General features: G+C 69.2%; 1 protein-coding gene across 7 annotated transcripts; it reads left to right on the forward strand.

Moving 5' to 3' along the window:
* The first annotated feature begins 1,409 nt into the window (after nt 1–1,409).
* On the forward strand, nt 1,410–22,600 carry JAG2 (jagged canonical Notch ligand 2). Of its 7 annotated transcripts, XM_086362681.1 has the most exons (26): nt 1,410–1,568; nt 1,739–2,089; nt 8,961–9,018; nt 10,363–10,614; nt 10,811–10,871; nt 13,728–13,858; nt 13,997–14,116; nt 14,238–14,351; nt 14,556–14,669; nt 14,783–14,896; nt 14,976–15,022; nt 15,120–15,290; nt 16,130–16,280; nt 16,581–16,733; nt 16,807–16,920; nt 17,221–17,334; nt 17,433–17,546; nt 17,669–17,785; nt 18,220–18,247; nt 18,351–18,436; nt 18,806–18,919; nt 19,011–19,126; nt 19,472–19,720; nt 20,206–20,337; nt 20,953–21,109; nt 21,367–22,600. In XM_086362681.1, exons 1-26 carry the CDS (start codon nt 1,503–1,505, stop codon nt 21,840–21,842), a joined length of 3,720 nt encoding a protein of 1,239 aa, XP_086218807.1. In that variant the 5' UTR covers nt 1,410–1,502; the 3' UTR covers nt 21,843–22,600. The 7 variants fall into 7 exon arrangements, 5 of the variants coding, with proteins under 5 accessions (XP_086218807.1, XP_086218806.1, XP_086218808.1 ...); XR_015149344.1 differs by lacking the exon at nt 14,783–14,896 and having other exon boundaries at nt 17,255–17,334; nt 21,367–21,955; XM_086362680.1 differs by lacking the exon at nt 14,783–14,896 and having other exon boundaries at nt 1,412–1,568.
* The last annotated feature ends 1,449 nt before the right edge of the window (nt 22,601–24,049 follow it).

The following is a 24,049-nucleotide window of genomic DNA, read 5'->3' on the forward strand; positions in this document are numbered from 1 at the left end:
CCTGCCCCCTCCCAACCTACAGAGGAGCTCAGGTCAGGATGGGTGTTTGGAGGGAGCAGTCAGGCCCAGCTCTTTAGGCTCCTAGGGGCTGGACCTCTGGCCTGGGCAGTGAAACCAGGGCCGCGGGCAAATTTGCGGGAGGAGCCAGGGATGGAAGAAAGCCCAGTTGCTACCGGGGTTGGGCGGGGAAACCCCTTTGGACCAAATTGGTATCCCTAACGGCCAAGGCGATCTCCAGCCTTGGAAGGGACCCTGTTTGGCAGAGAGGAAGGGGTGTTTGGAGACCCGGAGCCTTGGCATGACTCCGGGGAGGTGAGGCGAGGTTACTCCAGGAGAGGGCAATAAGGCGATGAGGGGGTGGGATACGGGGGCCTGGCGACCAGGACAGCAGCCGCAGCCTCTCTGGGCGGCCTTCACTTTGTCCTTTGGGGCTTGCACCACCGTCCTTTATTCGCACCCTCGTCCGCGCCCAAACCACGACCCCCATCCCGGACGTTCCTCGGATGTCCCCTCTGCCACCAGAGTAGAGCTGGACACGGGCCGCGCAGAAGAGCGTTAGTTCCGTGGCTTCCGACCTGCGGGCAGTGGGGCGGGCGTCCGAGGGGAGCAGCGCCCCCTGCGGCGGGAGTGGCGGGGGAGGTATTCCCGGGGGCGGGGGCACGTAGTAGGGCCGCGCCCGCCCCAAGTAGGATAGAGCCCTGATTTGTGCAGGAGGCAGCCTCTTCCCTGGGACCGCGAGGAGCGCGGCGGCGGCGGCGGCGCACCGGTGGGAGGGGACCGCGGCGGTGACCTCAGGGGGCGCCCCACCCCCTGGCTCCGGAGACCCGGCGGGGCTCCGGCGAGGCTCCGGCGAGGCGCGGCCGCGTTGGGGCGCCGGGTCCCGCTCTCCTGGCTCCGGCCGAGGCGCTAGCGGAGGCCCCACCGCTCGGCCGCCGGGCGCCCCGCGAGGCGCGCGCCGGGCCCAGGCGCTGACAGGAGGCGCCCTCCGCCGCCTTTAAATCCCGGGCGCCCCCGGCCCCCCCGCCCCACCCCGTGGCGCGGCCCCGCCCCCTCATGCATATGCAGGTGCGCGGGTGACGAATGGGCGAGCGAGCTGTCAGTCTCGGCCCGAACTTGTCGGCTGCGGGCGAGCGCAGCGCGGGCGCGCAGAGCCGAGGCCCGGAGCGCTGCTGCCGCCGCCGCCGCCGCCGCTGCCGCCGCCGCCGCCGCCGCCGCCGCCGCCGCCGCCGCCGCCTCCGGGAGGGAGCCGGGTCGGGCCCGAGCGCCGCCGCCTGCGAGCCCGAGCGCCGCCGCCCCTGCGCGCCCGCCGCCCCCGCGCGCCCGCCGCCCGCGCCCGCGCGGCGCCGCCTCGACCCCGCCCGCCGCCGCCGCCGCCGCCGCCTCTGCTGCTGCCGCTGCCGCCGGCGCTCGGAGGGCGGGCGGGCGCGCGGGCGCTGGGAGGCCGGGGCCCGGCGCGCAGGGGCGGCGGCGGCGGCGGGCCGGCGGGCGGGGTCGCGGCGGCGATGCGGGCGCGGGGCCGGGGGCGCCTGCCCCGGCGGCTGCTGCTGCTGCTGGCGCTCTGCGTGCAGGTGAGCAGGGGCGCGGACGGGGCGCCCCGCGCCGCCCTCGGGGCCGGCGGCACCGCCCGCGGGCGCCGCGGTTCGGAAGCCCTCGGGGCGGCCCGGCGGGCGGGGGCGGGGCGCGCAGCGGGCGACCCCGGCCCGCGCCTCCCCGCGCTGTCCCTCCGCCTTATTTTTAGGCGGCGCGGCCCATGGGCTATTTCGAGCTGCAGCTGAGCGCGCTACGGAACGCCAACGGGGAGCTGCTGAGCGGCGCCTGCTGCGACGGCGGCGGCCGGACGACGCGCGCGGGGGGCTGCGGCCACGACGAGTGCGACACGTACGTGCGCGTGTGCCTCAAGGAGTACCAGGCCAAGGTGACGCCCACGGGGCCCTGCAGCTACGGCCACGGCGCCACGCCCGTGCTGGGCGGCAACTCCTTCTACCTGCCGCCGGCGGGCGCGGCTGGGGACCGGGCGCGAGCGCGGGCCCGGGCCGGCGGCGACCAGGACCCCGGGCTCGTCGTCATCCCGTTCCAGTTCGCCTGGCCGGTAGGTGCTGCTCCTCCCGCGCTGCCCTCTCCGGGCGCCCGGCCCCACCCTGCCCGCGGCCCCCCGGCCTCCAGGCACCCCCCCCCCGCCCCCCTGGCTCCCCGGCACCTGCGGCCCCGGCTCCGCGCGCGAGCCGCGCGCGCCCGGGCACGGCGGGGCGGGGCCGGCAGGGGGCGCCTGCCTCGGGGTCCGCGCCCGGCCACGTGGGCGCGCGGGGGTCTCAGCGCGGCGGGGTGGCCGCGGCCCGCGTGCGGGGCGGCCCGCGGCGTGTGCCTGCGTCGCCCTGCGCGTGTCTGTCTGGGTGCGGAGGCGCGGCCGGGCGCCTCGGGCCCGGGCAGGCCGCGCAGGCATGTGCACCGCGCGTGCTGGGGCTGGTCCGGGGCAGGCCCCGGCGGAGCCGCCCGGGCCCGCGGCCAGCCTGCGCCCGCCCTGCCGTTTCCTGGATGGGTGGGGGTGGGGGGCTGCTCAGGCGGGGGGCCGAGGGACCTCGTACTCGTGGGTTGGTGGCAGCCTTTGCCGCTGGTCCAGACCCGGGGAGCCAGCCTCGAGGGGCCTTGGTGCTGTGATTCTCTGTTAAGCACCTTTCTGTCTTGCATTTTGGGTTTTGTTTGTTCTTTCTGGAGAAGGAGCTTGAGGTCCGCCTGTCAGACAGGAGCCGTGGACCTGGGAATGCTGGCAGGGATGCGGTCCATCTCAGTGGGCTGTCCTGGGCCCCGGTGGGTGGGGGCTGCGGCAGGCCAGGCCTCCAGCTGCCCGATGTGGCCCGAAGCCTGGCCTCCCGGGTCTTTGTGCTGTGCGCGCAGGGAACTGGGTGGGGGCAGGGAGGAGAGAGGCCCCTGCTAAGTGGGGTCTCAGGGTGCAGAGGCAGGTCCGGGCAGCTGGGGTGTGTCTGTGTGTGGACAGTGCCCAGAGCAGGGTGCCAGGCTGACTGAGGGACTGTCCTTCTGACCAAGGACCTCTGGCTCGGCCAGCCACTGGGAGGCCACAAGAACATGCCCACCTGGTGCCGTGGTTCTGAAAGAGACTGGGGGTTGAGGCCAGGCTGAGGTTGGCCCCCCACTGCCCCCCCGCCCCCCCAGCTCTGAGCCCCGTGCTGGCACCTCCTCCATATCGTATCCTAGGCCAGGAGGCCTCACGGCTACCCCCTCCCCCTGCTTCCTGACCCCTGGCCACAGCCCTGCCCCCACGTACCTGGGGCCTCTGCAGTCTCCCTGGACCCCCAGGCCGCAGGTGGGGAGTGTGTCCCTGGGGTGGAACAGGCGGGAGGCAGGGGCAGGCTGGGAGGCCCCGGGCGCTGGGATGAGCCCAGCCCCCTCGCCCCCGCAGTGGGCGGCAGGCAGGTCTGAGCAGGGCCCGCAGCCTGTCATCTGCGCTTGGGCTCGGGCCAGCGCGGTTCGAAATCGCTACCTGAGGATGTGTTTTCTGCTCGAGTTGGCAGCCGTGGGCATGGGGGCAGGGAGGCCTTGCAGGAATGTGGCGGGCCGACGCGTGTCCCTCACGCTCTTGGTCCCACCGGCCGGCCAGGCATGGAATGGGACGGGGCAGGCCCGGGTCTCCCAGGCAGGGGCCTGCAGACCAGGGGCAGGTGCTGGGCCAGGTCCCCGCCCTCCACTTTGCTGGGCGCACCCAGGAGGGGCTGGTGGCCCAGCCCGTGGTGAGGGTGGGGCAGCGGGGTAGCTGTGCGTTTGGGGGGCCGCTCCTGTCTCCCCCTCCGCACGGGTAGCGTGGCCTGGCTGCCGGGCCCATGGCCCGTGTAGTGATGCCAGTGCCCTGGTATTTCCGCTCGGCCGGCAGCGGCCTTGTGGCTGCACTGCCTCTGCCCCCTGCGAGTCCAGCTCCATCCCGTGAGCTGGCACGAGTTTGGAACCCGGTGCGCCCACTATGGCCCTGGGGACTCAGGAGGGGCTGGGCCCTGCCTCAGGAGCTTCACGTGAGAGGGCGGGGCGCAGGGGCTTCTGTCCAGGACCCTGGAGCAGGTCGTGTGCGCAGGGCCTTGGAAATGGCGGGGGGTCCAGGAGTGTGGGGAGCCAGCCTGCGCCTGGCCCTGGCTTTGGAGAGGGCGGACCAGGACCTACTTTGGGCTCTGCACTCTCCAGCCCTTCCAGTGACCTTCAGGCAGTCCTGACCCACCCCCCCACAACTGCCTTCTCGTTCTATCCTGGTGCCCCAGGCGAGGCACCTGGGGGACTCTCTGCACCCGTACCTGGCTGCGCGGGCCCTGGAGTCCCCGTGTTGTCTGCTCTGCGTGGTTTCAGGTTGGACTCGGGCTCAGGTTTCTGGAAAGAGGTGTGTCCAGGGTCTTGGGTGAGGGGAGGGGAGGGCAGGTGCGGGCAGTCTGGGTGTGGGACTTCCCCTCCTCTCCTGATCCCCCCCATGGATGCCCCCACGTGTCCTACCGGTCCCCAGGAGATGGATGACACCCGGTTGGCCCTGGCAGCTGGCTCGTAGCCAACAAGGTGGAGGCCATGTTTGATCACGTGTGTGTGTGCCCTCCCTGGGTGAGTCAGTGGCTACTGGGGGCTCACGGGGGCCTGGGGGGCCTGGCCAATGGAGGCGCAGCGTGGCCCTGGGGCCTCCTGCTGACTGAGGGCCTGCTGCCCAGCTGGAGGCCATGCCTGCCTCCTTGGCTCACATTCTGGTTCCAAGACCTCAGGACCTGGCCTCCAGGTCTAAGGCCCCATCCTGGTATGTGCACTGTGTGTCTGCGGGGTGACTGCTGGCCTGGGGGGGCTGCGGCGGCTCGTGGAAGGCCAGGCTGGAGTGAGAGGAGGACCAGGGACCCGTGCGCTGTGCTCAGGGGTCGGCAGGGGGCCTTGGGCCAGTCAAGGGCCTGCACATCCAAGGGTGCGGCCTGGTGGGATGCGCACGCTGGCATGAGCGCCTTTCCGCGGTGGGCCAGGCCAGGGGCTGCCCCTGGGGCACATCCAAGGGTGCGGCCTGGTGGGATGCGCACGCTGGCGTGAGTGCCTTTCCGCGGTGGGCCAGGCCAGGGGCTGCCCCTGGGGCTGTCCTTGACGGTGTGAGATGACGTCTTCCTGGTGCTCCCTGCCCCCCGAGGACCCACGGCTGGTGTGGGGCGAAGGCGGCCCCGGCCCCTTCCCCGCGCGGTGCCTAGGGCTGCTGCCTCTTTTGTCCGTGTGGGGGCTCACTTTCCCTTCCTTCCTGTCCCAGGGGCCAGGGGTCCCGCTCAGCAGAGGCTCACCTGCCTCGGATCAGGGGTCTTGGCCCAGGCGTTGGTACTGGGGCTGTAGGGTGGGGCTCTTGGGCAAAGAGGGGCCCCAGACGGGCAGTGCCAGCCAGTGGGCACTCAGAGACAGGCTAGGGCTTTGTCCCTGGGCCCTGAGGGGGCGGAGCTGAGAGTGAGGCTCCACCGTGGAGAGGGGGAGGTCACTGGGGGGTCTGGGCAGGGGCTTCTGGAGGAGTTGTGGCTTCCGGGGACCCTCCCAGGGGTCGTGTCTGGGTGAGGGCGGCCTGGGCCAGCGAGGGGCTTCTTGGTGGAGACAAATGCTTGTAATCCTCAGGCCTGAGCCAGGGTCCGCGGCCCCAGGCCTCGTCACGCGTCCTGGTATGACCAGGGTCTATCTGATCTTCGACTTCATGGTCCTGCCTGGTGCGTGTGACGAGGTGCTGGCAGGCTGTGTGCTGCTGGCTGCAGTGGGCTGGTTGGGCACGCTCAGGCACGGCCTGCCTGGTCCCCGGTGCGGAGCGTGGGCGTCCGGGTTCCCGTGGGGAAGCCTGCGGTCCAGTCCTCCTGTCGTGACCCCGCTGGGCCCAGCAGCTTGGGGAGAGGTGGCCCCCCCACTCCCCTGCGGTGACAATGGAGGCAGAGACCTGGGCCTCTGCAAAGCTCAGGTTTCAGGAAACATATCTTCGCTGAGAGCTCCTGGCGCCGCATCCTGCTCTGCTCCACGGGGGGCCCGGCTCGGATGCGGGGTCTGCGGGAGAGGAAGCAGGTGGGGCCCGCGGACCCAGGCTCTGCAGTCAGTGCTGCCTCCTGGGCCTGGGGTGCCCTGTGCCACTGGGGCTGCCGGCCCGTCGTACTTTCTGAGGGTCGGACCGCGGGTCGGGACCTGGCCTTGGGGGTGGGCCAGGAGGACCCGCGGTCAGGATGGGGTTCTGGCGCAGGCAGGTTGGGGTGGGCTTTCTGGAAGAGGGAAGAAGGCCAGCAGGCTGGGGGCCTCTCAAGGTTGGGCAGGCTGGCAGCCCAGCTACGCTTGGCCAGGGGCCCTCCTGTTCTGTAGGGTCTTGGGTCCACAGAGCCCGGCCAGCCCGTGGCCCACGAGGCTTGTCCCTGGGACAGAAGGCTGCTCTTTGCAGAGAGGAGACTTGAGTCCTGGAGGCCAACTGGGAGGAGGCGGAGGCCCAGCCTGGTGCCCTGCCCCCCAGCTCAGGTTCTCCCCAGGTGCCTCCCTGCCGCCCAGGTGCAGGAGCCCAGCTGGTGGGCGGCGGGGCCCTTGTGGGTGGGCGGGCGGGCGGGCACACGTCCCCTCAGGGGCAGGTAACCGGAGCCTCGGGTGCTGGTGAAGGTGACGGTAACCCTACCTGGGTGGCTGGCGTGGGGTTTCCTGGGAGCCAGGAGGAGCTCCCTGCTTTCCGAAGCGCAGGTGCTGGGAGGTGGGCTCTCACGCCCTGTGGGCTGGGCACCCTGGGGCCGGGGCGCTCCTCGGCCTGCCTTGCAAGGGCTTCAGCCCTGGGCCCTGCCCCGCCCCCTCCCATGCTCTCCCTCATGGCCCGTGTGGCCAGGATGCCCGCTGAAGCCCCAGGAGCCCCTGGCCCTCACTCACACCCACCTGGCAGCTACCCACTCTGCTCAGCGCTGGCACCACAGTTGGCACAGGGGCCAGTGGTCCCGCAGTCTGACCCTGAGACCTGTTCCCCGCATTGCTCCTCTTCCAGCCGAAGGCCCTGCCTGTGGTCCCCCTGCCTGGGATGCTTCCTCCCGAGCACCCTCCCCAAAGCCTACCCTGACACCCTTTAGTACAGCGGCTTCTCACCCATCCACTGACCCAGAGGCAGGCCTGTGCCTGGTGCATGCTGGGTTGGGTGGATGGATGGATGGAGGATGGATGGGTGGGTGAGTGGATGGATGGTGGGTGGATGGTGGATGGATGAGTGGGTGGGTGGATGGATGGTGGATGGATGGGTGGGTGGGTGGGTGGATGGATGGGTGGGTAGGTGGATAGATGGATGGATGGATGGGTGAGTGGATGGATGGTGGGTGGATGGTGGATGGATGGACGGATGGGTGGGTGGGTGGCTGGCTGGGTAGGTGGATGGATGGGTGGGTGAATGCATGGATGGATGGGTGGGTGAGTGGATGGGTGGGTGGGTGAATGGATGGATGGGTGAGTGGATGGATGATGGATGGGTGGATGGTGGATGGATGGATGGGTGGATGGTGGGTGGATGGATGGGTGGGTGGGTGGATGGGTGGGTGGATGGATGGATGGGTGGGTGTGTGGGTGGATGGGTGGATGGTGGATGGATGGATGGGTGGATGGGTGGGTGGATGGTGGGTGAAGTGAGTGCTTGCTGGGGAGGAGCTGGGTGCTCCAGCTGCACCCAGGAGTGGAGTGACCCGGGGAAGGCTGGCTCGTGGGGTCATTCCAGGCAGAGGGAGGACGTTGTGTGTGCAAGGGCTCCGTGGCGGGGTCGTGCTGGATGCCTGTGGGGAGCGCGGGAGCCGCAGGCAGCCCCAGGAAGGCTCTGGGCAGTGGGGGAGATGTGGACAGAGCTCTGAGGGTCCTTGGGGCTCCTGTGGATGGGGGAGCGGAGGCCGTGGTGGCTGCTGGGGACCCTTGAAGGAGGCGGGCAGCCTGGACCAGGCCTGATGGCCTGGCGGCCGGCGCTGACAGCAGGGAGGCAGGGGTTTCGGGGACCCTCGGGAATAGGATTCACAGCCTGGGGTTGGCCCCATGGGGGTGGGGTTTAGAAGGGTGGACGATGGCGTCTTCTTTCCTGCCCGTCTTCTCTGGGCAGCTGCTGGGGTAGGGGGGCTCTGGGCAGGGGCAGCCGTGGAAGTGAGGGGGTCCCGGGCAGGGAAGGCATGGGGAGGGGGTCGCTGCCTGTGCCTGGTGGTCTTTGTAGGGTGGGGTAGGGCAGAGGGTGGTCCTGGGCTGCTCAGTGATGCTACCCTGTCACTCACCGCATCCCTTGCCTGGGACACAGGGCCAGACAGTGGGGGGCAGTGAGCACTGCTGAGGCTGCCTCAGGCCGTCCCTGGGCCTCAGTTTCCCCATCTGTGAAGTGGGGCCGCTTTTCCTGGACCTTCACTAAGGGCTTCCCTGGTGGCTCAGCTGGTAAAGAATCCACGTGCAGTGTGGGAGACCTGGGTTCGATCCCTGGGTTGGGAAGATCTGAAGAAGGGAATGGCTACTCATTCCAGTGTTCTGGCTTGGAGACTTCAGGACTGTCTAGTCCACGGGATCACAAAGAGTCGGACACGACTGAGCAGCGTTCCCTTTCACTGTGAGCTCGCGTGTCCCACGGCAGCTCCAGTGCTCGGGCCACCCAGGTCGGCCCCACAGCCTGGTGACTGGGCATCAACTCTCCCAGTGGGCTTGGAGGACCCTGGGCTCCCACGCGACCCCCTCTGGCCCCAGCCCACCCGAGACCTCAGGCTGAGGCCACTCGGCTGTGCCCGCCCTCTGCCCGCTGCCCCATGTGGGTCACTGTCTCTTCTGCAGCCTGACCTGGTCTGCTGGCTGGCAGGCTGCAGGAGCCCAGAGTCCAGGCCCCTGAGTCTCTGTGAGCTGGAAGGAGCAGCGTCCCTGCTCTGGGGGGTCATCTCGGGGTCTGGGCCGAGATGGAAGAGGGGGCTTGGCCGGCTGGGGTGGGCGGAGGAGCCTGACCCGCCCTCCCCGTCCCACAGCGCTCCTTCACCCTCATCGTGGAGGCCTGGGATTGGGACAACGATACCACCCCGGATGGTGAGTCAGCCCCTGAGGGTCCCCGGGGGGCTGCCTACAGGGCCTCCCTCCTCACGGAGACGCGCGTAGCCAGGCTCCTGGTCCTCTGCTTGCTGGGGCAGAAGGCACACAGCGGGCAGGGAGCCGCCTCTGCCCTGCAGGTCTCTGCCCCTCTTGCCCTGGCCGCCAGGATGCCCTGCTGCGCTCGGGACTTGCTTGTGCTGCCCTGGCTTCGCCTGTGTTCTGGCAGGAGGCCTGCGTCCTCCTCGAGGTCCCGCACCTGGGCCGTCCCTGGCATTCTTGTGACCTCCTGCTGATACCCAGACCCAAGGCCGGTCTTCTGGGGCCTGGCCGTGGCTCAGTGGGGTGGGTCACCGCCGAGAGCTTTCTCTGGCTGTGTGGGCCCCTCTCCGCCCTGGTGAAGGGCTCGGTGGGCCTCTTTGGAGGCCTAGCTGCTGGCTGGCCTGCCTTGCACAGAGTCCACAGGGCCTGTGGTGGTGGGCAGAGGTTCCTCGTAGACAGGTAGGGGACAGCCAGTGCCAACAGCCCAGAGCCTGTGGGCAGGGGAGGGGTTGCCATGAGGTTAGCGGGCCAGGGTCAGCTCGTGGAGGCCGCGTGGCTCCTGTGAGGACACCGGCTTCTTCTCCGAGGCGGGTTGCTCAGCCTGCCGCGTGGAGGGTGGGTTGCAGGGCCAGGGTGGAGACAGGTGGGGAGCTTTGTGTAGCAGTCAGGGTGCTGGGACCAGGGGTGGCCTGTGGGGTGGGCGGGGTTCTGCTCGCTCCGAAGGTCGAGGCCCGGGGCCCGCTGACTGGGTGGCCGCGGGGCGGAGAGACTGTCGTGGGGATGGGCTGGAGCGCTGTTTGGACGCTCTGTGTCTGGACAGCGTCAGATGGGCAGCTGGATGCTGGGTTAGACCAAGCTGGGTCCCAGCAGTGGAGATGCCATGGGAACACAGAGGGGCGGGCGGAGAGCAGCGGTCAGTGGAGCCGGCTGTGGGGTGAGGGTTCTTAGCATTTTATTGCACCATCTTCTAAACCGGTACACGCGTGTAGGGAGACCCCGTGACCGTGGTTGCCAGCTCCGGCCACGTAGCAGGTTGGCTTGGAGGGAGGCCCAGCCCTCGGGTTGCCGGGTCCGTGGTCTCGGGCCCAGGGAGGCTCATCTAGAGACACGGCAGCAGTGAGTGCTGTGGCTCCTGCGGGGACGGGGCGGCCTTGACTGCAGCCGTGAGAAGCGTGCAGAGCCCGGGGCGGGGCGGGGCCTCGGGCAGGACAGGCTGGCCGCAGGCGCAAGCGGGAGGCCCCCCAGTCCTGCGCTTCCTGCGGGGCAGCGGCCGTGCCGGCTGACTGCTGCTCCCCCTCCAAGAGGAGCTGCTGATCGACCGGGTGTCACACGCGGGCATGATCAACCCCGAGGACCGCTGGAAGAGCCTGCACTTCAGCGGCCACGTGGCCCACCTGGAGCTGAAGATCCGCGTGCGCTGTGACGAGAACTACTACAGCCCCACCTGCAACAAGTTCTGCCGGCCCCGCAACGACTTCTTCGGTCACTACACCTGTGACCAGTATGGCAACAAGGCCTGCATGGACGGCTGGATGGGCAAGGAGTGCAAGGAGGGTGAGCGGGGCGGGGCTACGGGAGCACTGGGGGCATAGCGGAGGCCAGCGGAGGGCCAGGTGGGGGCATCGTGGAGGACGCACGGTGCCCCGCGGAGGGTGGGGGGCCACGCGGGGGGCTGTCCCCAGAGCCTGTGTCACGGCCGCAGGCCGGTGTGTGGCCGCTGCAGGGGTCTGTTTGCTCTCTCCGTTCACAGCCGTGTGTAAACAGGGATGCAACCTGCTCCACGGGGGGTGCTCCGTGCCCGGGGAGTGCAGGTGAGTGCCCCGCGCCAGGTCCTCTTTGCCTCCTGAGCGTGCACACACTCGCTCCCGCACAGAGTTGGCTGCACACAGGCGACGTGAGTGGGATGGGCCCTGCTTGTGTGCGGCTCACTGTTGGTGAAGGCCGCACGTGCTCTTGGAGCCCGAGTGTGCCCCAGGGCATGGACCAGCCTTGGTGGGCAGGGCCGCCACACATTCCACACCTCTGGTCTGGGCCGAGAGCCGCTCCAGGGCAGGAGTGCGCGGTCCAGGCGGTGCAGGGTGGTGCTCACAGGTGGGGAACGGGAGAGGCCTGGGGGTAGCCAGGAGGCCCCACGGGGCGGGCCAGGAGGCAGAGGCTGCTGTCCGGTGTGGGTGTGGGGGCCGCCCCCGTGGGCGTCCTGGGGCAGGAGAGTGGGGCTCGAGCGCCTTTGGTACCCTGAGCCACTGACGGGGCGGCCCCAGGCGCAGCGGGCGGGAGAGCAGCTGCTGTCGTGGGAGTGCTGCCCACCCTGCCCGGGTTTGTGGGAGGAGGCCTGGCTAGGGATGCACGTGGGCCGTGTGCGTACAGGCGGGGCGGGCAGGGCGGGGGAGCCAGCTGGGGTTCCTGCTGCTGCCGGTGGACAGCAAGGAGCTGGCAGGGGCAGGGGGTCCCAGACATGTTGGCGGGGGTTCAGAGGGAACCAGAGAGCCAGGGGTCTGGGCCGCAGACCTTGGTTGAGGGGCAGTGGAATCGCTGCTGGCTTGAGTGGGGTCGAGGGTGGGCGGGGAGGAGTGGGGGCTAGAAGGGGTGGGGGCGGCCAGGGGGCTCTCTACAGGGCGGGAGCCAGGTGGGTGCCAGGAGTTCGCCGATGGCCTGGGAGCTGGGCCCCGGGGACCAGGCGGACGCCCTCGGGGGTGAAGCCTTCAGGGGGGATGCCAGTTGACAGAGGAGCAGGGGGTGAGTGAAGCCTCCTCCCCACTCTGGGTCTGACTCATCAGGATTCCCTCTGGGAGGTGGGTGCATTTTCCGATAAGGACGCTGGGCAGGGAAGTTTGGTAATTGCCCCGCTGACTCTGGCTGGGAGGGCAGTGTTTGGGAGCCAGGATGGGGGCACCCTCTGTTCATCCTGCGGTGGCTGTGGCCTGGGAAGGGGTAAGTGGAGCGAATCTTCCAGTCCCGGGCAGGGAAGTGGGCAGGTTGCCCAGGGACCCGGCGTCAGGGTAGGGGGGGTTGTGTCTAGGGCTTCACCCACTCTGTCTGCCGGGTTTGAGCTGAGTTAAGTGGTGGTCTCAGAGCAGCGGGGCTGAGAGGTGCCCAGGGGCCTGGCCCGTGGCGGGCTCCCGTCTCAAGGGGCAGGCACCCCAGGAGCACCCTCGGTGTGGGAGACGGGGTGCAGGGCTGCTGTCTGCCTGGGGCAGGCCTTTCCTGCAGCCCTGCCCTCTGACCCAGGCGTGAGCCCCGGAGTCCGGCAGACCCTTCCCTGCTGGGTTGTGAGCGTGGCAGGGCTGGGGCCTGGCCCAGCCCTTGGCACCGAGCTCTTGGGGTGAGCTGTTGGCCCCGGGTGGCCAGTGACCGGGGCGGGCAGAGGGGAGGCTAGCGCTCCACTCCCCACGTGGGCCCTGTGGGAAGGCGGTGGGGGGCACAGGGCTCCCCGGACAGGGCCCTAGGTGAGCCCTGCTCGCCTCCCTCTGGCTCCGTGGGTGAGGCCCAGCTGCTGCTGGTGGCCCTGGGCTCAGGTTTCAGGACAACCCCCACCGGATGCCGCGGAGATGGCCGTGCCTTCCTGCCGCCTCCTCCCCGAGCTGCTGGAGCCGCAGGCCAGGAAAGCCGGGGCCACGGGGGCCTGAAGAGGTGGCCCCACCCAGGGCTGAGAGCACGCCCGGGGGACCCCTCTCACCTGGAGGGGGCCCGGGCTTGCATCCCCCGTCCCACACGCGCGTCTGGCCGGCCGAGTCCCTCTCGGCAGCCTCGGTTCCCTGTCCTGCACCACCAGCGTCCCTTCTGGGTGCCGGGGGGTCGGGGGCAGCCCAGGAAGGGCCGTGCCTCTTCCCTTTTACAAAAATAAATCCACGTGACGGGTGGTGGTGTGGACGTCACCCCATCCCACAGGACCCTTGAGTGCTAGGGGGGGTCCCCTTGGGGGTCCCGTCAGGGTGGGCCCCAGGGCGTTGAGCACAGGGCGCTGGCCTCTCTCCCTGGGGCTCTGGGCTCTCAAGGGGGCGGTGCTGATGGCCGGGGTGTCCCTCTGCGTCTCCTCCTGAAGGACTTCCCGGAGAGGATGCTGGCCCACAGTACGGGCAGGGCTGGCTCCTGGGGTTATGGCCTGAGAGCCCAGAGGTCTCTCGAGGCCAGGGAGCGGGTGATTCCTCCCTGGTCAGGAAGTGCCCTGGATCTGGCCTCTCACGGGGCTGGCCTGGGACAGCCCACGGGCCTCAGCGTCCCCATCTGTGAGATGCGTCCCTGCTGGGGCCTCGTGGAGAGAGTGACCGCCTCTGAGTCATAGGCGAGGTCGCGGGCTGTGCCCAGGGTTCCCGGCAGCAGGAGGCCTGTGCCCGCTGGCCTGCCGGCCCTGGCAGCACCTGGCCCTCTCATTCCCGGGGTCCCAGCAGAGCCTTCCTTGCCTGGCGCCTTCTCTGGGGGCCCCGCTCCGGCTGTGTCCCAAAATAGCTCCAGGAGGAGTGACTGGACAGCTGCGGCTGACCGTGCGCGGCCAGCGGCCGGGACTGCCCGTGACGTGCGGGCGGGGCCGCTCCGGTTCAAAGGCTGCGGCCGCTGGCCCTGGGGGCCCACGTGACGCTGCGCCATGTCCCCACGCCACCCTGGGCGTGGCCCCCGCTCGCGGGGTCTGCGGTCACACGCAGGGCCTCCCGGCCCTCTGCCTTCCCCAGGTGTAGCTACGGCTGGCAGGGCAGGTTCTGTGACGAGTGCGTCCCGTACCCCGGCTGCGTGCACGGCAGCTGCGTGGAGCCCTGGCAGTGCACCTGTGAGACCAACTGGGGCGGCCTGCTGTGCAACAAAGGTGCGGGGGGCGGCGGCCTGCCGTGGGGGGTGGGCGTGAGGGGTGGCCTGCTGTGCAACAAAGGCGCGGGGGGTGGCGGCCTGCCGCGGGGGCGGCGTGAGGGCCGAGGCCTGTCCCCTGAGCACCATCTACCCCCAGACCTGAACTACTGTGGCAGCCACCACCCCTGCGCCAACGGGGGCACGTGCATCAACGCGGAGCCTGACCAGTACCGCTGCGCCTGCCCTGACGGCTACTCGGGCAAGAACTGTGAGCGGGGTACGTCAGGGCGGCCACGGCTGGACCCACTCCTCTGGCCTGAGTGCAGCGGGGGTCGGGGGGGCCCTTGTGGAAGGTGGGGGCCTGGCCACCACACCCACCCCTGTGGTTCCCCATGCAGCCGAGCATGCCTGCGCCTCCAACCCGTGTGCCAACGGGGGCTCCTGCCACGAGGTGCCCTCGGGCTTCGAGTGCCACTGCCCGTCGGGCTGGAGCGGGCCCACCTGTGCGCTGGGTGAGAGCTTGCTCCAGGGCTTCTGGGGTCCCCAGCCTGCATTCCGGGGCTCAGGAGGGTAAGGGCGAGGCGGCCCATCCCTGTGGGGCTGGGGTTGGGGAGGAGCGAGGGGAAGACCCGGGTACTCACACTCCTTCCTGAGGGCCAGCTGCCCCCTCCTCCACCCTGCGATCATCCCTGCTCCTCCCCCTGGACTCTCCGCAGACATTGACGAGTGTGCCTCCAACCCGTGTGCGGCGGGGGGCACGTGCGTGGACCAGGTGGACGGCTTTGAGTGCGTGTGTCCGGAGCAGTGGGTGGGGGCCACCTGCCAGCTGGGTAAGGGGTCCCGCGGGCCGGGGTGTGTGTGCATGCTGTGCGCTGTGCTTGCGGCGGCTGCTGCGTGTGCTGCCAGGGCTGCGGGCCCATCGCCCCCCTTGTCTCGTTCACAGACGCCAATGAGTGTGAAGGGAAGCCGTGCCTTAATGCTTTTTCTTGCAAAAACCTGATTGGTGGCTATTACTGTGATTGCCTCCCGGGCTGGAAGGGCGCCAACTGCCACATCAGTCAGTATGGGTGGGCGGGCCGCAGGGGGCAGGGCTGGGGGCAGGGAGGGCCCGCTGTGACCTGCGCCTCTGCCCGCAGACGTCGACGACTGTCGGGGCCAGTGTCAGCACGGCGGCACTTGCAAGGTGAGGGCCTGCACACTTTGTGGGGGGTGCAGGCGTTGGGCTGCAGGTGCCTGAGGGCGGCTTTGGGAGGCTCACCCCACGCCCCGCACCTCCCCAGGACCTGGTGAATGGCTACCAGTGCGTGTGTCCACGGGGCTTTGGGGGCCGGCACTGCGAGCACCAGCTGGATGAGTGTGCCAGCAGCCCCTGCCACGGGGGCCTCTGTGAGGACCTGGTCGATGGTTTCCGCTGTCACTGCCCCCAGGGCTTCTCAGGGCCGCTCTGCGAGGTGAGGCCTATGCGTGCTGCCTGCCCCTCGGTCCCAGCAGCTGCCACGGGTGGCCCATCGAGTGGCCGGGAGGGGCCACGGTGGGGGTTGGCCCTGCAGCATGTCCCAGGCTCAATACTAGACCGAGACCCCAGCCCCAGAGTCCTGGCTGGGCAGGGCCAGGGGAGAGGCGGAGGGTCCCGGCTTGTCAGGACCAGCCCCTCCTGGTGGGGTGGCCTGGAGGCCTGGCAGGTCCACTGGCTACCCTGTGCCTTGGCTGGTTCTCACGCGGATGCAGGGCAGGTGGCCGTGACGGGGTGGAGTCTGCAGGCCCCTGAAAGAGGGGCCTTGGGGTGGGCTGGGGGTATCACTCTCGGGTCTGACAAGGAGAGGCTCACTCTTACACCCCCGCTGACCTGCTTTGTCTTTACCCGGGAGAGGAGTGAGCTGCGGGGTGTGAACACCAGATCCTGTCTTGTGTCCTGGAGCCTGGGGTGGTTCTTCAGAAGGACCCACAGCTGGGGCTCACAGCACCGTGGAGGCTGGAGGGGTGGCCGGGAGCTGGCCTTCCTGCCAGTGGGAGGGGCGAAGGCCGGATGCTGCCCCGGGAGGCCGCGGAAGAGGGCTGCCCCAGGGCGGGGCGGAGGGCGGGGCCTGGCCCACCCAGGTGTTTCCGGCCAGCTAGGGGTCCGGACGGGCTGAGCTGGGCCGTCCTCCAGGCTCCGTCTGCAGAGGCCTGGCTGGCTGGTCTGAGTGGGCCTGGGTCTCAGGGACCGCTCGTAGGGGCTGTGTGTAGAGACATGAGCCCGGGTCCATTGTCCGGTGCCAGCAGCACCCTCATGTTTGTCCCCACCTCACAGGTGGACATCGACTTATGCGAGCCAAGCCCCTGCCAGAACGGGGCCCAGTGCTACAACCTGGAGGGGGACTACTACTGCGCCTGCCCGGATGACATGGGCGGCAAGAATTGCTCTGAGCCTCGGGCGCCCTGTCCTGGCGGGGCCTGCAGGGGTGGGTGCGGTGGGTGGGGCCTTCAGGAGTGGGTGCTGTGGGCGGGGCCTGTAGAGATGAGTGTTTTGTAGGCGGGGCCTGCAGGAAAGGGTGCAGTGGGCGGGACTTGTAGAGGTGAGTGCATTGTGGGCGGGGCCTGCAATGGTGGGTGCGGTGGGCGGGGCCTGCAGGCCTGTGTGCAGCAGGGACGGGGCCTAAAGGGATGGGTGTAGTGTGGGCTGGGCCCGAAAGAGTGGGGTTGTGGCGAGGGGTGGCCGTGTTCTGCAGAGGTAGGGCTGACCCTTTTTGTCTCTGTGGCAGTGGTCGATGGCTGCGGGTTTGAGGCAGGGACCAGGGTGGCTGGCATGGGCCCCTCTGGCGTGTGCGGCCCCCACGGACACTGCATCAGCCAACCCGGGGGCAACTTCTCTTGTGTCTGCGACAGCGGCTTCACGGGCACCTACTGCCACGAGAGTGAGTAGCCGTGGACCAGGGCCGGGAGGGGGCCGGGCCAACTGGGGCTCCAGCTCACGCTCACCTCCCGCAGACATCGACGACTGCCTGGGCCAGCCGTGCCGCAACGGGGGCACCTGCATCGACGAGGTGGACGCCTTCCGCTGCTTCTGCCCCAGTGGCTGGGAGGGCGAGCTCTGTGACACCAGTGAGTGGGCCACACTGCCCCACTCTCGGCCGCAGGGCCTGTGCCTCCTGGTGCTGAGCGCGCCACGCCCCACGCCCGCACCGCACCCCGCCCCGCGTCCCGCGTCCCGTGCCCTGCGTCGGCCTGGCTCCATGTGTTGAGCCGCTGACTGGGATGCGGCACATAGAGAAGGCGGGCAGAGGGGTACACACGCTCCCTCCCCGCTCCTCTGCTGCTCCCTGGCCCACCCCGGTGCCTCCTCCTCCGGGCAGCCCTCCCTGAACGCCGGGGACCCCCGCTGACCGGCGTCCTCGCCCCCAGATCCCAACGACTGCCTCCCCGATCCCTGCCACAGCCGCGGTCGCTGCTTCGACCTGGTCAACGACTTCTACTGCATGTGCGACGATGGCTGGAAGGGCAAGACCTGCCACTCGCGTGAGTGCCCACCATGCCCTGCCACTCTGGGGGCTGCACTGCCTGCCGGGGCGCCGCCCGCTGCTCCGGGCAGCCTCTGAGTGGCTGTGTGCCCGCAGGTGAGTTCCAGTGTGACGCCTACACCTGCAGCAACGGCGGCACGTGCTACGACAGCGGGGACACCTTCCGCTGTGCCTGCCCCCCGGGCTGGAAGGGCAGCACCTGCACTGTCGGTGAGGGCCGGGGCTGGGCTGTGCCTGTCTGGGCCGAGGCCTGGGGCGGGGACCCCGGCCTGCCTGGCTCAGGTGAGAGCCCTTCCTTCTCTTTCTGCTCTCCTTCTCTGACTCCTTTGCAGCCAAGAACAGCAGCTGCTTGCCCAACCCCTGTGTGAATGGGGGTACCTGCGTGGGCAGTGGGGACTCCTTCTCCTGCATCTGCCGGGACGGCTGGGAGGGCCGCACCTGCACCCATAGTGAGCTCAGGGGTTGGCGGCACCAGGGGGCGGCTGTGGGCGTGGGCTGGTGTGGGCCCACCCCATCCCCTGCTTCCTTGTCCTGCCCCCACCCCGACTCTGCCCCATCGACCCACTCCTTGTGCTTGGCCGCGGAAGCCTGGTTGAACCCCTCTGACTCCCCTGAGCTTCCTCCCGTCGGTGCTGGCCCTTGCGCGTCTCCGGCCAGCCACTGTCTTGCTCACACAGTCCATTTTCCGCGTGGGTCTCCAGGACGGGCTGTCCTCCCAGAGCTGCCCTGGCCCCACATCCTCCAGCCTGGGCGTGGCAGGCTGGTGTAGACAGCGCGGTATCTGCTTGCCCTCCCCGTGTACCTGGGGCGCCCCCAACCGGGCACGGGTGGGTGCCTGGGTGGGGAGTGCCGGGCTCACCGTCCTCTCTCTCCTCAAATGCAGATACCAACGATTGCAACCCCCTGCCCTGGTGAGTGGTGGTGGTGGGCTGGCCTGCCCTGGGCTCCCCTGACCCCCGGTGGTGGGACGGCTGATGGGCTGGTCTGCCCTGACCCTTGCCCTCTCTTCTGCAGCTACAACGGTGGTGTCTGCGTGGATGGCGTCAACTGGTTCCGCTGCGAGTGTGCGCCTGGCTTTGCGGGTCCCGACTGCCGCATCAGTGAGGAGCTGGGGTCCCCACCCCGGGTGGGGTTGCGGGGTTCCCACTCTGGGAGCTGTTGGGGTCATTTGCATCCGCGGACCTCAGGGCGCACTGTGGTCACAGCCGCCTCCCCGCTCTGTCTGAGCCTCGGTTCTGCTGTTTGCTTCCCACCAGCAGTGGCTGGGGGGCACCCTGTCAGGGGCAGACCCAGCTTGGGTTAGCCGTTAGCTCCTAGAGGCAGATGGTGATAGTGACGGCGGTCTCAGGCCCAGCTCAGAGGCCCCTGGGGCCCCTGAGGCCCAGGCTGGCCGGGGCTGCTCTTTCTGCGCGGGCCCTGCTGCCCAAGCTGCTGCCTCGCTGACGCTGTGCCCGGCCCCTCTCCTGCAGACATCGACGAGTGCCAGTCCTCACCCTGTGCCTACGGGGCCACGTGTGTGGATGAAATCAATGGCTACCGCTGCAGCTGCCCACCTGGCCGATCCGGCCTGCGGTGCCAGGAGGGTAGGTGGGGGATGCCGCTGGCGAGGCCACGCTCAGGCTGGGGGGTCCGGGGGAGCCTTCTCTCCATGTGCCCCACTTCTCCCGCCCACAGTGATCGTGTTCGGGAGGTCCTGCTGGTCGCAGGGCGTGCCCTTCCCTCACGGGAGCTCGTGGGTGGAGGACTGCAACAGCTGCCGCTGCCTGGACGGCCACCGAGACTGCAGCAAGGTGTGGGGTCTGTCCACCCGCCCTGCGCGCTCCCACTGCCCTGCGGGTCTGCTGCCTCCGCGCCCCAGGCCTGCAGTCCCCATCATTCACCCCCAACCCTGTTGCTCACCCGGGGAGGATGTGGGGGGAGGGAGACAGGCGAACCTGGCCCCGGAAGACGTGGGCCACCCTGCTGTGCTGGGCTCCTTCACCGGGGGGCCCTGGCGGTAGGGGGCGCTTTGTTCACGGCACCGTGGGGCCCTGGCGGTAGGGGGCGCTCTGCTCACGGACTCATGACCAACGGTGTGCTTCTTCCCACATGGTGCCGTCCGGGTCTGCCTGTGGGTCCCGTCCGTGTGCCCCCAGGTGTGGTGCGGCCAGAAGCCCTGCCTGCTGGCTGGCCGGCCGGATGCCCTGAGCGCCCAGTGCCCGCCGGGGCAGCAGTGCCTGGAGAAGGCCCTGGGCCAGTGTCTGCAGCCACCCTGCGCGGCCTGGGGGGCATGTAGTGCGGAGGAGCCCGCGCTGCCCAGCACCCCATGCCAGCCGCGCTCCGGCCACCTGGACAACAACTGTGCCCGCCTCACCCTGCGTTTCAACCGTGATCAGGTGCCTCAGGTGAGCTGCCCGCGCCCTGGACGCCACCAGCGAGCAGGGCCCTGACTGCTGGCCTACTTCCTGTGGCCACTCAGATGGCTCGAGAGCCCTGCTGGCCGCCCGGCCCCATGCCTGCATGTGGTCGGATGAGATGGAGCGCTGGGCTCGGGGCAGCCGGGAGGGGCCAGCCTGGGCCGAGATGTCCACTCGTCCAGTCATTCCCAGGGCCTGGGTTGCAGGCGGCCTTCCCGTGAGGGCGGGGCCGGCCCGCGGCTCCATGGGCATTCTCACCCCACCCTCATCTCTGCCCATAAGGCCTTCTGGTCTCAGTACCGGCCCTGGCCACAGAGGCCGTCTGGGTTCTGGGTGGGGCTGCGGACCGCCGTGGGAAGCCAGGGCCCTTGCTTCCCCAGACAGGCTGTTGTGGCGTCCCGCCGCACACTGAGAGGCGGACCCCCTTGGGGCCGCGGTCGCTGCCCGCTGCTCACGTGCTGCCCACCCGGCAGGGCACCACCGTGGGCACCGTCTGCTCTGGCATCCGTGCTCTGCCAGCCACAAGGGCCGCGGCCCGGGACCGCCTGCTTGTCCTGCTCTGCGACCGGCCGCCCTCGGAGGCCAGCGCGGTGGAGGTGGCCTTGGTGAGTGCGGCCGGCGGGCGGCCACCTGTGTTCCACACCCGCGCCACTGCGGGTCCCACAGTGAACGTGCTCCTAGATGGGGTGTGAGTCGGCATCTCGGGGGTCGGGCGAGGCTGTGGTTTCTCTGGGTGCTGGTGTTGGCGTGGGAGGGGCTGGGTGGTGGAGGTGAGTTGGGCCAGCATCAGGGCAGTGGCGGGTTTATAGCCCTCTCAGGACTCCAGGCGTGGCCGGCTGGGGCTGGGACCCACCTGAAGGGCCGAGGTTCAGCGGGGTCTGTGGGAGTGCAGACCAGGCCATGGCCACCTCCCCGTGGCCTGCCCAGCGTAGGGCACCTCCAGGCTCTGCCAGAGCCCTCCTCCAGTGAGCCTCCTCCAGGGCCCCAGGCCCCCAGCCCCTGACGCTGCTCCAAGACCGCCGTGCTATGGGGCCGCAGGGTCTCTGCCCCTCCTCGCCACTGCCTGGACCGGCCAGCCGGAGCAGGAGTCTCGCACTCCCCAGGGCTGCACGCAGGGCCGGGCCGCTATCCCAGCTGCTGCCACAGTGGGGAGGGGTCACAGGCCTCCCGCTGCCCAGCTGAGTGCGCAGGCGGCCCCTCAGCACTGTTCTCTGCCACAGTCCTTCAGCCCGGCCCGAGACGTGCCGGACAGCACCCTGATCCAGAGTGCGGCACACGCCATCGTGGCCGCCATCACGCAGCGGGGGAACAGCTCGCTGCTGCTGGCCGTCACGGAGGTGAAGGTGGAGACGGTCGTTGTGGGCAGGTCCTCCACAGGTGAGCGGGAGGGGCGCGCCGCTTGGGCCCAGGGCGAGCGGGTGGGGTTCCTTTGGGCTTGGGGGGGTGGGGCTGCGGCCTCTGCCCGCCCTGCCCCATGGCCGACCAGCCCCGGGGACGTGGCAGCTCCTGTGCACCTGCCGGCGAAGGTTTCCCAGCCCAGCCCACCTCCCAGCCCTGATCTAGGGCCCTGCCCATCCCCACGAGCCGAAGGACTGGGCGTCTGGCCCTCTGACGTCTGGGTGCCCCCGCCCCAGGTCTGCTGGTGACGGTGCTGTGCGGCGTGTTCAGCGTGCTGTGTCTGGCGTGCGTGGTCGTCTGCGTGTGGTGGATGCGTAAGCGCAGGAAAGAGCGGGAGAGGAGCCGGCTGCCGCGGGAGGAGGGCCCCAACAACCAGTGGGCCCCGCTCAACCCCATCCGCAACCCCATCGAGCGGCCGGGTGGCCCCGGCGGCCCCAAGGACGCTCTGTTCCCCTGCAAGAACTTCACGCCACCCCCGCGCAGGGTGGGCGAGGCACTGCCCGGGCCGGCGGGGGCCGGCGAGGACGAGGAAGATGAGGAGCCGGGCCGTGGGGAGGACGAGTCCCCCGAGGCTGAGAAGTTCCTCGCGCACAAGTTCACCAAAGACCCCGGCCGTTCGCCCGGGCGGCCGGCCCGCTGGGCCTCAGGCCCCAAGGTGGACAACCGCACGCTTGGGGGCGTGAGTGCTGCCCGCCGCGCCGGCCGGGAGTAGGGCGCCAGGCCGCCCGCCGGCCATGGGAGGCCGAGGCCGCGCATAGTTTATTTTGTGTAAAAAAGAAAAAACACCAAAAGCAAAAAAACAAATGTTTATTTTCTACGTTTCTTTAGCCTTGTATAAATTATTCGGTGAGTGTCAGGCGGAAACCAACGGCGTGTTCTTGGAGAGTTGCTATTTTTGTAACGTTCCCCGGTGCCGCACGCGTGTGTGGCAGGAGACAGTGAGGAGGCCTGTCCTCCCCAGGTCCGTGGACGTCTGTCCCAGAGGTGGTGCGCTGCTTACAGAGTCTTTCTTTATTCCTCATCTGGGTTCGCTGTGGCTCCAGGCCAAAGAGCCGGTGGGACCCACGGCGTCTGGCGTGGCCCGCGGCTGTCGGGGGCGCCTGCGGTGGCGGTGGGGCTGGGGATCGCCAGGGGGCCCGTGGCGGTTGGCATGGCCTGAGGCCGCGGGCAGACCCACCCCTCCGGCCCGCCGTCCTCGCCTGCGCTGCCCGCGACGCTCGCTCCAGAGATCTCTCAACTGTGCTTTCAGAAGTGCCCTTCCTGACTGCTCCGTCCCCCGGGCGGCGGCAGTACTGACGCTTGTGACAAGTGCCTTCTCACAGACTCTCCCTCGCGATTGTCAACGTCTGCCGCGGGCACCTGGCTGCTGCCCACCTGCCGGCCCCGGCCGCCCCTCCTCGTGAAAGTGCATTTCTGTACATATGTACATATTAAATGAATCACTCTGTATATTTGATTTAATAACTTAAACGTTTTGGCCTCCCTTGTTCTTCAGGTGCTGTTCCTTTGTTATGCAGACTGGGCCGGGGGGCGGGGGGCGGGGGGCGGGCCACGCCAGGGACCCCTACCCCGGGGCCCCTCGGGTTCCCCACGTCTGTGAACACATGGGTGTCCATGCTGTTGACAGATGCCTTGTTGGAAATGGGGCGACGGAGGCGTTTTGCCTCTGGTCTGAGGTGAGAACACGTGGAAAGAGCTTTGTCAATGGTGTCAAGTCGCTTAGCAATGAAGCGCTGTCAGGATTTCAATGAATGAGGTCAAAGTTAGACAGCCCAAGGGCAAAGCCGTGCGTGACTCCTGGCTCCGAAGGCTGGGCAAATCGGGCCTCAGCCCAGCGGCCTCGGGGCGGTGGGCCGGGCTGGCTCCGTGCCTGTCGGTGAGGCTGCTCACCGTGTCAGGGTTTATGCCAGCTCATGCTCGCGGAGCACTCGCGCCACCAGAAGGATAGCCAGCTTCCAGGCTCCTTTTCCACTGTGTTTATGTAACTCGGGACTCCGGGTTCCTGGGAGAAACCCCGCCAGCGCCTTTTGTCCTGGAGTGCTCTACTCCTCGTGAGTGATTGCCCAAGCCGGCACACAGACCGCAGCCCAGACCCTGGCCCGCAGGGCGCCCCAGCCCCTGGGGCAGAGCGGTCAGGGGCCTGGGTGGCTGCAGGCTCCCCTCGGATGCCCGGACCCAGAGCACAAAGCCTGTTTGCTGGGTGTGCTCGAGCAAGACCGCTCGCTCTGCTGAGTGGATTTGAAAAGAAATGAGTGGAGTTTCTAGAAACGACAAAGTGCCACTTCCAAACAGAACTGAATGCCACTCTGACGCTGCCGAAGGAAGAAGAGGTCAGAGGAGAAGCCTCTTGTGCTGTGAAGAGGTCGGGGGAGAACGGTCCCAAAGCGCCTAGACCGGAGAGCTGGGTGGCAGGAGGCCCACGTGACTGGCGGGGCAGGGCTGGTGGTCGGAGCCTGGCAGGGTGTCCCTCGAGGTGGGCAGGCAGAGAGGAGTGGCGGCAGGGAGGGCCAGGCCCCTCCTGGCCGTCAGGACGTGGCCGTGGGCAGTGCCAGTGGCCCCCCACATTCTGGGGGAACCCTGTGACCTTGAGGGGCCTGGGGGGAGCTCACAGGACGCTGCTGGCTTGGGGGAGACTGCACGCCCCTGTGTGCACATGTGTGCAGCCTGCCCACCCTCCCCGCCTGCCACCAGCCCCCTTCCCCACTCAGGCCTGGCCCGGGTGGCCCGGTGCCCAGTCGTGTAGGGACAGGCCTGTCCACGTGCCTCTTCAGGCCCAGCTTACACCGCCGGCCACACGGGCACCCCCTCCCGGACGGTGAGGCTCGTTTCCGCTGCAGTGTGGCCTCCACCACTCCTGGCTGGGCTGCAAAGGGCAGCCCAGATGGCACAGCCCCTGTGCCCCAGGGTGGCCCTCGCCCT

This window comes from Bos grunniens, chromosome 21 (genome assembly GCF_055505025.1).
Source record: "Bos grunniens cultivar Pamir isolate PY7600 chromosome 21, Bosgru_T2T1.0, whole genome shotgun sequence".
In the NCBI taxonomy this organism is placed as follows: domain Eukaryota; kingdom Metazoa; phylum Chordata; class Mammalia; order Artiodactyla; family Bovidae; genus Bos; species Bos grunniens.

What these genes read in the sequence shown, in the direction of transcription:
- JAG2 (XM_086362681.1), top strand. Translation starts at nt 1,503, where the DNA reads ATGCGGGCGCGGGGCCGGGGGCGCCTGCCCCGGCGGCTGCTGCTGCTG. An exon ending in GGGCAAGAACTGTGAGCGGG is followed by an intron (nt 14,117 to 14,237) that starts GTACGTCAGGGC and finishes TTCCCCATGCAG; the next exon opens with CCGAGCATGCCTGCGCCTCC. An exon ending in TCTCAGGGCCGCTCTGCGAG is followed by an intron (nt 15,291 to 16,129) that starts GTGAGGCCTATG and finishes CCCACCTCACAG; the next exon opens with GTGGACATCGACTTATGCGA.